Genomic DNA, 12218 nt, shown 5'->3' on the forward strand with positions numbered 1-12218 from the left:
TTTTTTCCGCGGTTAGACCTTCACCACAAACTTCACCACGACTTTGTACAGATATAAGCTGCTGCTAAATCATTAAAACTGTGAGAACAGTGTTACTTCTCATATAGTGTTAAATGTCCACTTGAGCTGCACACCCTTGGTATCATTTTACAATGTATTCTTCAGCATCTCAGTTTTGATGAGGACTGTTACCGTATTCAGTAGCGTAAATGCTGGTCATTTCTGCATCTGTCTCCACTGTCAGTCTGTCAGACTGATTGTCTTATGTTTGCATTCGGTTTGTTTCTTATTCTGTTGCTTATTTTGTGTGTGTGTTCTTTCAACAGTTTTGGCAAGCAGCTGGGGGGCAGACGAGGCTGTGAATGCATCACTTTAGAACCGTCAGAAATGATTACGTGGACTAGCGTGAACACCACCCCCCCCTCCTCACTCACATAACCACTCCTCTCCATCTCTCTCCCTCTCTCTCCCTCTCTCTTCCTTTCTCTCTCTGATTGCCTCTCTCTGTCTTTGTCTACTACCAAATCACCTCCCTTTTTATCCTCCCACCTCTCCTGTCTCTGCCCTTTGATTTCATTCTTTTTTTTTTCCATCTTTATTTGATGTCTGTGTTACCTTTTCCCCCCTTTACTCTTATTCATCCTTTTTCTTCATTTCTTTCATCTCCCTTCCTCTTTTTCTCTCTTCTTCTCTGTCCCCCTCATCTCCAGTCTTCCAGTCTGTGCCTCCCCACCTCCTCTCTGCACTGCATCTCTTTCTTCAAATTCATATTGTAATTAACTTCATTGGTAGTATGTGAATTTGTTGCCAAGGCATTTACCATTGAAAAAATGACCAATTGTGGCAATATTCAAGCCAAGGAAAATTAGGAAAATAAATGCCAGGTTGGAACAGCGCCATAGTATCTCACAGAGACTTTCCCAGAAGGACTAGTCTGAAAGTGTTTCACATCTGCAAAAAGTCAACATTCATTTACATAAATGAAAATCTAGACTGTGTCTTCCATTACAGATCTGTGTTTCAGATCTTGACGAATCAGTCTTCTCTTAATCTATTGGTGGTTTCTGCGTTTGTGACAGGAAACATTGAGGTTTTTTTTTGAGTGTAGTGTTCATCAAATACATAGACCACCAGCACAGACTGGACATCAGTATAATTACTGGTGAAATGTTTTCTTGAAGTAATCCTAAACTATCCACACGAACATAGTGTGTTTCTGTCTGCTTCCACAAGGTTGTAGTACCTACTAGTCTCTCTGTGTGTTCTCCCTAAATGTCCTTCTTTCCTCTCCTAGAGCAATACAGTTTTACACCAAAAGCAGCGGGTAGCACCAGCTCCACAGATGTTGTTGAATAGGGAATAAAAACAAACCTTGAGCACATATAACCTTGTCGGTTCTTGATCGTTACTTGTACATTATCCTTGACCTGTAACAGAGAGGTCAAAGGAGTCTCAGATGGTACATGAAATCCCCAGAAATGTTTGTACAGAATTTTTTAAGAAACCCCCAACTGAGATTTCTGTTGCTGTGACTGTACAGAATTAGATAACAGTCATTACTGAAGCCAAGGACACAAGGGTGAAACTGTATCATCCTTAGACAGACGGTCTCTCTGTTTACTGAAAAGTGAGGCAACAATGTGCAAGATCTTCATGTAAATGAATGTCAGTTTTGCCACCCTTCATTGTGCCTTGTTGTAACACAATAATGATTTAACCAGTTTTGCTGAAAGTATTTATATTAATGCTTCAGGTAGTTCTTTACTGGGAAGATCCCGTTTTTTTCTTTTGTTTTTGTTTTGTTTTTTTTTGCAGGAAATCATGTTTCCTCTACAGGCAAAAAGAAGAAAAGCTTGATAAACCTTTTTTTGCCACTGATTGTATTAACTATAATGTTGAGTTGTAGTTGAGTCAGTTAATAATGTTTGGATGTCAACACAATTCACATTATGCTCACATAACTCTCCGCCAGAGAGCAAACGAGGAGACTTCTCAAAGTGTCAGACATTTCCTTGAGTATTATACATATTAACTATACAATGAAATTACTGATTGTAAAAACATTACAGTTATGAATAATGTTGATAATGTAGAAATAATTATGACTGCAGTTTAACCATTCCTTTGTTTTTAATCATGCAGCCTATTTTTTGTATCATTTTTCAGTATAAGTAAATGGCCAGACATGACCAAACATAGTCATACATTAGTCATAGTCAGTGCTTGTGTCTGCCTGGTGTTGGTTTGGATTGCTGACTGGAGGAGGGTGTGGATCTGCATGAATTAGCAGTTAAATAATGGGTCACTAGTAGCCTACAGGTAAAAGATGAAGAATGTTGAGCAAAGCAACAAATCTGGATACAGGGAAAGTAAAAGTATAACACTGTCCCCTCATCAACCAACCAACCCCCCCAGGAAACAACGATCTGTAGCAACCACACTCAGGAACCAAAAGTCCCTTTTGCACATTGCATAACTACCACGTGCAAAGTGTGACTGATAAATTAGGCTGATAACAGAGCAGTGACAAAGACACAACTGTAATCAACAACTTTATTGTCATTTACTGTTGCTTGATGGAATTTCCCGCACTCATGTAGTCGCTACTTCTCTCATTCACCCCTTGTGTCTTTTTTTTAATCTCCTCAGCTCTTTTTATTTAGTTTTTTCTGAAACATTAATACTAACTAAATTCCAGTGCTCACTTACTGTGTGTACTCACACTGTAGCAGCCGTGAGGTTTGTGTTTGACCAGTAAGCAACAGTCAAGGCTGGAAACTTCACTCCAGCAGTTCCAGTGACATCACAACATAATTTTCCCGGAAAGTTCCCATAGTGAAAAAGGTTGATAATAGTGAGATGCCCTTTCAGCAAGGCACTCAATCCTAAACTACCCCTGTGGGTCCACTCAGAGGCTATTGCTACTGCAGGAGAAGGGAGTGGTGGTATTGATGATTTTGTGAATAGTTTGGCATTTTAGGAAAAGGCCCAACCAGCTCAGTTAACAAAAGATAAAATCATTTTCATTTAAAAAGAAAAAAAAAGATGATTTTGTGGTTGAGGGAATAAAATTGGTTTGAATTAAACTTGCCTGTGTTTATATTAAACCATCCACATCCAGAAGAGCAGAGAGAGCTATTGGTAATGGTGGACATGCTTGTTTTCATCTGTAAGTATTTATATTTTAGTCTGAGAGCTTGGAAATGAGATTGTGTCGAGGCTGTGGTTGTTGTAGTTGTTGTTGTTGTTGATATCCAAGCATATCCTCGTCCACCTTCATGTTTGTAACGCTTTTACCAGCTGCAGCACAGAAGAGAGGGTGGATCTTTGGATCTGAATTATCACAACAAACTACAAGTAAAATACACTAAATCAGGGGCTGCCAAACCGTAGAGCCAGAGTCCTGCTCCACTTCAGACTTTTCTTAATTCCACAATGTCCCTTCCAGAAGGTACATGGACTTAGTTGCACATTAAAAAGAAAGAATGATAACAAAGGCAACAAACAGCGAGCTTTGTTGCCCAGATACATTACAGAAGAAAATGCTAAATAAATAGATAAATAATATAATATAATTAGCAAAAAAACACAATCTGGTATGTACACCGTCATTATTTAAGTAGCCATAATTATTTTACGAAACCTAGCGAGATTGTTTAACTGTCTTATGTTCTCAGTGTTGAATAACATATCAAATTTAACAGTACTTGATCCTTTTGCATCCTTTAACTAATCTGTGTCTCCTTGTCAAAACATTTTGATGCACAGTAATTGATGCATGTTAGGATTCAGGCAGCAGCAACAGTCTGTTAGGAATAAACAGGAAAAAAAAACTGTATACAGCTTGAATAGCAATAGCTGGACAAACAAATTAAATACTAGCATGTCTTTTCCCAAATTGAAGAAAAACAAGCGAAATGACAAGAAGAGGAGCACAAATGCACACGAACAAGCATGCACATACACACTCTATGATGAACGCATAAACACACAAGAGCAGAGTTACTGTGGTCTAGCCCACACTGCATTGCAGCCAATCAGCTAATTAGGGCCATGGGAATAGAAGGGGGAGTGTAATCTGTGGCTGTCGTCATGACTCTGGTCACAGGATGGACAGGAGTGACATTCATAGAGTGACAGGGTGGGGTTGTTTTATTACTGGTGTTGTGTGGTGTATATGTGTGTGTGTGTGTTTGTGTGTGTGTGTGTGTGTGTGTGTGTGTGTGTGTGTGTGTGTGTGTGTGTATATGTGTGTGTGCATGTTTGTGTGTGTGGTGGGAATGGAGGGGAATGTATGGAAGTAAGTAGAGGGAAGAGGAGGGTAAGAAATGAATGAAAAGAGCTAAAAGAAAAAAAAAGTGGGGATGATTCATGCTGGCAGACGGACAGAGGAATGTAAACTGAGAGATGAGTAGATGTGAAGTTAGTCACACACACATATTTAAATAGAGGAAACAGGAAATTTGGTCACATTATGGCCATGACCGTCAGTCAAAATCATAGAAGCAACAGTTCTCAATCGCCGAGGGAACTGGTCGTCACGGGACAGATATGGGTTCAGTCAAGCAGCCAGAGAGGCATTTACACTGAGACAAAAGGATAGTTACATGGTCACAGGATAGCCATGAAAATCTGGTACATTTCTAACCTTCCCCCTAAGAATTTCTTCTGTGTTACCTTCAGGCTGTTCGTCTCATGAGGCTCATTAAACGAAGGCAAGATGACACTTTTTGCCATGAGGAGGGACACATCGATACCAGTACTGGCTACTTTTACTACTGTTATTTGGTATTTTATAGTTGAACTATCCCTTATGCAGTTGTTTCAGAGTCCATTATGGCTTAACTACCCACAATGCAGTAGTTATTCTGTGTGTCACACAAGGTTGTTCTCCTGTCTGTGTCAACCCATTGTGGCCATTGAGTCCCATTTCAGCAGTGACAGACAATCTTTGGGCCCATCTTCTCTCTTACAGTTTATTTTAAAGATGCTTTCTGATCGATGCGATGTGATGTGATGTGATGTTTGCCTCTGAGAATTATAATCCCAGCCTTTCCATGATCTCAAATTATCAAGAGTTTTATTGTGTGTGTTACACGCAGGCATACAGGAATGCAACACAAATGATCGTCCTATCTGCTTAAATACAGTGGTCATACCTCATAACTCTTTGTGGCTGATCATGGAGCTGTATATTTAAGACCTTTGTGAATACACATGACTGACATTGAGGTCTGGGGGGAAGTCACAAAGGTCACTGTCCATGGAGAACCTATGATATGACGCAATCTTCCTCTTTATAACTTTCAAATGATCATACTGTAAATCCAAATGGGGAAGTCGAAAGACTAGAGAAATATTTGAAAGATTTCACACCAAAATCCCACCTAGTCATTTGATCTTTGTTATAACTTCTAACTGTAAACGTAGCCCATAATATGTTATAGGCTATAATATTTTTGTACTAGCATTCTTGTCATAATAATAATAAAATAACAGTAATTTTGAAACAAATCTCTATATATTTTGAATTTATATCGGTTCCATTGTGTCACTGGCCACAGGTCACTGGTCTAACGGTAATTCATTTTTTGGGGCGTTGGTTGGAAAAGACATTTTTATTGAGAACATTTTGAAGAGATTGAGTATTGTAAAATATATTTTAGTCATTCTCTGCTCACTCAATGCACATAGATTACATGAGGAGTACATGAGCTACCAGCAACTATTTAGAACATAACCAGACGCAAAGTGGAAAAATCCAGATGAAGGTTGGAGCGTAAAGCTCACAACCAACCAGAAAGGAAGATGAGCAAGAAAATGACATCAGGTGAGCGAGAGAGAGAGACAGAAAGAGTGAGAGAGACAGTCAGTGTGACTTCTCACACTGACAGAAAGTTAGTCAGACTGGGAGGTTGAACAAAAAGCTGTGATATTTTGACCGAGCAAAGAGCAACGAGTGGCACACTTATTAAAAGGCACCTGATTATCCAATCATACTTCAAAAGATGAAGTTCACTTCTGAAACTAGGCAACAGCTGACCATAAACCCTTAATCAATAGATTCAAATGGGAGAAATTAGTACTAAAGAGACAAAAGTAAGAGGAAGAATTGCAGTTGTGAAATCGTTTTCTACGGTAACACAAAACTTATGTTAAGAATATCAATGATCAAACATTCTGTAAAAAAAAAAAACCAAAAACAAAAAAACCCAAAAACCCAAAACAAAACAAAAATAAAAACTCAAGAAAATAAAAGACAAGTTAAAGCAAAAAAATAAAAAATAAAAACAACTTAGTAAGGGCGATAAAAAGAGTTTTTGAAAAAAGTTGTGTAACATATATGCATTTTTTTGAAGTGTCGTCATTGCTGTCATAATAAGGCTACTAACTTCATTATCATTATGCAATGGAGAAAAAAAACCATTCCTCCTGCAACAACAGAACAGCACAAAAAAACTACGGGGAATAAATTGTATGGCCGGAATCTGTGTGCTCTGTTGTTTTTTGTTTGGTTTTTTTTCTTCTTTTTTTCTGCCGGGTTAGGACATTTGTGTATTTACGGTTTCCTGGAGGAAACTGTGGGTTCAATGTATGCTGTGTGCGCGTGTCAGACAGTGAGAGAGAACAAGCGAGCAAGCATGTGAGTAAGTCTGTGAGTATGCAACGTGTTGAGCAGCTGAACTCTGTCTGTCTCTGACTATCTTGAACCCTCCAGCCCTCAGAAGAGGACAGCTCTCGCCAAATGTGAAACGAAAGAGACGTGAAACGTCTTTTCTGCCCTCATCGTCGATCAGTTTGTTTGTTCATTTAATTTTGATCTGTGTTTTGTTTTGGATGCTTGTCCCGCAGGATGTAATGTTTTGGGATCCCTCTGGATTTTGGACCATTTTTTTTTTTTTAATTTGGACGCAACACTTCTATTCAGCATTTGTATAGAAGCGTTTCCCCTGCTGTTTTTTTCCTCCCCTCTTGTGGAATTTCCTGCTTTTATGTGTTGTTCTGATCTCGTCCTTGCGTCAGGATGAGTGTGCTACGCTGGCACCGGCTCTCTGCACTCTGGAAGAACTGGATGTTCAACCAGGAGCCGGCAGAAGAGCAGGGCCAGATCTCAGAAGCTCCAGGGCAGGAAGCAGAGCCACGGGAAAAGCAAGGGAACACATTCAAGGATCACAACTTAGACTTTCAGAACTTGACGGAACTTAACACCCAGAATTTGGATTATAAAAACCCGAAATCAGAAATTGAAAACCAGACCTTGGAATTTACAAATCGTAACTTGGATTCTAAGATCCAAAAGTCCGAACTACTAAAACGCACCTCCTCTGAACCCTTTTCTCAGGTGTCAAACTGTGAGGATCATTCCTCCAGCTGTCCACACACACCTGAGGGTTTTGGCTGCAAATCCCATAGAAGCTGCTATTCTGAGGAGGGTGTTGACTGTGTATTGCAGGTGGATAACGGCAGCGAGGGGGACGACAGTTTTCTGCAGAGAGAGGGATCCCAACGCAGGTCCAGGAGGCGTTTCAGGAGGGTTAACCCTAGGGGAGAGCGGGAACTCATCACAGACGGCCAAGAACCCACCGGCTACAACACGGTAGGAGCAACACCGTCACTGTCAGCGGAGGCTAAAGCTAAACCTTGTTAGCATTTACATTATGAATGCAGATGTCAGGCAAATTGTTGTTTTACCATGAAATTACACTCTTAGAGTAATGTAGAAGGTTAGAACAGCTTCTATAGTAGGAGCTTAACCGAACACAATTACACCTTAACTTCTGATCTACTGAACATGCACATGTCTTGTTTTCTGAAACTTTCTGAAACACACTGACTAATGTCTTCTTTTGTCAAATCCTCCTCCTCTTTCTTTAATATTTAGTACGAGAAATTAGTTAATTAGAAAAAAGTTTTGTGTTTTCTGTTACCTTCAAAATGTAAGATTAAAAAAGTACTACTGGACAACAAAAGCAGGAGGAAAATGCTTTTTGACATATACATTTTTCACAGAGAGGTTAAATACCCAAAAAAACATCACAATGTCACACACATTTTCGATGCAATAAAAAGGGAATTTTGTAAGGAGTCATAATCTATGTCTGTCATAAGACCTCTTGATACTGTGGCGGGACTAAGAAAAGTATTGAAAGTGAGTGTGTGTGTGTGTGTGTGTGTGTGTGTGTCCTTTTGTATGAAGTTGAGTTTCCCTCCTTCTGATATGATCACTGGAGGCCAGCACTGTGTCGGTTACAGTTCTGACTAATCACCAGAAGCCACGCTTTTGTGTACACACAGACACACAGACACACACACACACAAACTTCAGCACTTAGCTCACACACACACACTTTCCCCAGCTCATGCAAAGCTCCCTGGGGCGTTACAAAGGGGCTTAATGGAGAGCTTAAAGTGTCCTCTACCGACCCTACCTGCCTCTGTAGTCTCTTGGTGATTGTTCCACATTTTTAAATTACATTTCTAGCCTTCAGCGTCGCCGAACCCCCATCCACATTCCTCTCTGTGACTGCATTTATTATGTAAAGGCAGACCACTCCGATGTGCTAGCGCAGCACTACTCCAAAGAAGCAGGACAAAAACAAACAAGTGGAACAGTGCAAATGTCCTGGAAATACTGAGAATTAAATTAGTCCTGCATTAAATTGAAACAAGACCGGAGGGCAAGAGGAGCGAGACACGCGTTTGGCAAAAAGAAAGCATCCTTAATATGAGATCGTAGTGCTGTGACATGTATTAAACTCTGGTCATTGTTGAGTGACTGAATGAGGCCCTTGACATGCTCACTTTTCTTTTATTAAATGAGAATATAGATTAGAAGATGATGATATGCTATAGTGTTACCATTTCACTCTTAGCACACACAGACACGCAGAGTTTTCAGTGTCCCTTTATGACTGTGTTTTCTTGTGTTTCTCCTCTCTTTTCATGTTTCTGCTGGCGTCTCGTCTTCAGGATTATGTCAACAACCAGGTAGGAGAAAATACTCAAATAACACTTTCTTTACATTTATACGTCTCTGTATCTCTGCTCCATCTTATTATCTTGCAGTGTTTCCACATCTATCAGGAGTTTTTTATTTTGCGCAAATGTGTTTGTGAGTCACTTCTGGTTCAGGCACCTGTTGTTTAGAAAAAGGCAATGTTGGGAAAAGCAGGTCACTTTGAGGCTGCCACACACAAGCACGCACTGCTGTCTGCTGACACTGTGGGTGGCAGATAGGAAGGGGGCTAACTGTGGAATACACAGATGCATGCTGAGAACAACAACTGACTGGTTAACAAATGGAGGACAGATGAGTTTTAACTTGTAAGCCTGACAGGACTGAGATGACTCTTGACGTCTTCTTTTTCAGGTTCTCCTTATGATTTGGGTCAGACACATGATTGGCTCTTAGAAGAGAAAATTAAAGAGTGTGATATGTTTTGTGATTTGATGACTTATGAGGTGTCTCTTCCACCATGGGGTGGGCTCTGGTGTTAAGCTGACATACAGTACCACATTTTGTGTGTTAGCAAGAGAATCATAAAAAAAATCCCACATCTGGCTTGTGTCTCCATCTGGCTGTTGTTAAATCAAAAATAATGATCAAATCAATCTTTATTTGTGTCTAACATCATTATACAAGTCCAAGGTCTAGTGAAATGCTGCATTGCCACGGTACAAGATTGTTAAATTGAAATTATTTACAAAATTATCAAAAAATATTTAAAAAGAAAAAAAAAGAAGCTAAAATTAAGTTAGAAATAAAGACAAGAAACAAGAATAAACTGTCTACATGCCAAACCTCTCTCCAGTATTTTCCAAACCGCAATCATGTAACAGTGAAATAGCCTTATAGTAATATGTGGGACTTTCACAATGGCACTACGTTGACTAGAATTTTTAATATTGCCATGGTGAAATACAATATATCCCTGCAAAAATAATATCTTCAAGTTCAAGCTGTGGACATGAAACTACATTTGTTTTCTCATATGCTTTGTGAAGTGATTGATTTATCGATAGATTGATCATTTGATCAATGAAAGACATGCCAAATACCTGCTTACAGCAGCAAAATGCCCCTGAAAAGTCCATTGTTTTTCTCAATGTATCTTTGGGGGTTTCCCATTTGTGATGATATAATGGTAGAGGGGATGTTACACAGGCTATAAATGTATATCACACACACACACACGCACACACACACAGAGCTGTTTTTCTGGCTGTGGATCAGAGGATGTTGTTTAGAGAGGCCTTATTGAACCATAATAACATCAGTAATCCATTATCACTGTTCTGTACTGGTGTCTGGTGTCTCTCTCTTAATGGCTTGTACCAGAGTGAATGAAGGTTCTGAAGCTATGAATTGAGAGGAGTCCAAAAAATGGTGCAGAAAGAGGAAGAAAACATAGTATCTCTTTCTGGACGGACAAGAAAGGACAATACAGCTTTGACTTATAAGCCACACGCCAATGAGTCAGACTGCTGAATGTATTTTTTATTTTATTTTATGAACCATAGAAAGACAAACTGTTGATTAGATCAAGCTTTATTTTATTATGTTATTTTACTTCCTTCATATTCTACAATGACTCTGCTTGTGATTGATTCTTATTGATCCAGAAACCTGATTCCTCCTCTAGCAGGGTGATAGTCAGAAGATCCTGTGCATTCTCTCACTGCCATAGCAGACCTCTGGGATTCACTAATGACTCAGACTCATACCACACACACACACACACACACACACACGTGCATGCATGTATACACATTATACAGAAACAGACACACAGTACAGAACAACGCACACATGCACACAGAGAAAGTCACTTCATTAAGACATCAGATGCCTCACTGGGTTACTGCCTTCCTCTCACTGCACAGATAGATAGATGAAGCCATCACCTCATTTGCCTTGCAGGGGAAGCCTGCTCGAAGGGCTTTTACAGCCAGGCTACTCCATAGCACCCCGGGATCATTAATTTAACATGACACAGGTTCAGCCATCTGCACAGGATAGTCAAGTCTGCACAACACTAGAATAAAATCCGCAAAGAGTGATGTTATGGCGTCTCATTGATCCAAGTTGTGCTAAAGTCAGAGTTTAGTAGATGTTTTTTTTTTTTTTTTTCCAGAAACTATACGTCATGTGAATGTAGACAGAAAAGTTTACACGCTCGGGACTCACTTCAAAATAGTGATTTGACTTTAATATTTTCCAGGGTTCATTTGTTTGGTAGCAGTAGCTGTCTGGAACATGTTTATAGAAAGGTGCAGAGCATGAAGCAGCATCCTCTCTGCTGTTTTGAGCAGTTTTTTAAGCAACACAGCACACACAGGAAACACCATGTCTCTTGCAAGCGTCTGTGGTCGGCAAAGGCAAAATGTCTGACGGCTGGTTCTTCTTTTTCTTCCGAACACTTATGCATGTGTTTCCTCTCTCTGGCTAACCTGGGACACACGTGAGTAAAGTGTGCAAACGTGCCTTAAGCTTGAGCAACCGATGGACATCAAGTGAAATCCCTTTAGGTAGAGGGGAGATTCAAGATTCCTCTCTTTACATATGTCACATTCTTCTTGCCCATGTTGGTTTTTAGTCAAGATCTCTTCACACGGGAAGTAACATATCAGATTTTCACACCAAACTTCCTAAACAGCAATGAGTGGGTCCTCCACATGATATATATATATATATATATGTATCTTTCTTTCAGTTCTGTAATTGACAGAATTATTGTTAAGTTAGTAAGTATTTGTCTAGCACCAATTCACAACAGACGTTATCTCAAGGCGCTTTTCATATAGAGCAGGTCTAGACCTTCTCTTTATGATATTACATACAGTATATGCAGTAAAATTATGCATAAAAATTAGGTAACGCTGCAAAATAGTAGCCACAGTGGTAGCTTTGTAGTAATTTTTTGAAACCTGGTGTCACACATTTTGGTTAGTAAGCAGACTAGGAGCAGCACTATCGGAGAAAACAGCTGAAGCTCCTCCATCTGCATGCAAGTTCCCACGCTAAATGCTTACTAGTGCCTTACTTTTGCTGGATGTGACCTATGTGTGGAGGAGGCGCCGTCCATCTGCTGAGGAGGATTGTATGAAAGCTCCTGAACAGCTGCTAAATGGCCCGGGAGGTGAAATAGTTCTGTCCAAAATAAACTTTCAGTCTCAATAATATTGCTGCTTCTGCTTCTGGAAACGTTTTTTGCTTA

The 12218-nt window shown here is 39.7% G+C and overlaps 1 protein-coding gene across 3 annotated transcripts in view; it reads left to right on the forward strand.

The window, feature by feature from the left end:
- Positions 1-6905: 6905 nt before the first annotated feature.
- The window catches only part of LOC111234286 (rap guanine nucleotide exchange factor 6-like), an 87906-nt gene continuing 82593 nt past the window's right edge, over positions 6906-12218 (forward strand). For all 3 annotated transcript variants that reach the window (XM_022762282.1, XM_022762284.1, XM_022762283.1), the window contains exons 1-2: positions 6906-7597; positions 8971-8988. In XM_022762282.1, coding sequence (XP_022618003.1) covers positions 7025-7597; positions 8971-8988 — 591 coding nt within the window. In that variant the 5' untranslated portion in view covers positions 6906-7024. The remainder of the gene's footprint in view (positions 7598-8970; positions 8989-12218) is intronic.

Source organism: Seriola dumerili, unplaced genomic scaffold (genome assembly GCF_002260705.1).
Source record: "Seriola dumerili isolate Sdu_G_001 unplaced genomic scaffold, Sdu_1.0 BDQW01000449.1, whole genome shotgun sequence".
Classification (NCBI taxonomy): domain Eukaryota; kingdom Metazoa; phylum Chordata; class Actinopteri; order Carangiformes; family Carangidae; genus Seriola; species Seriola dumerili.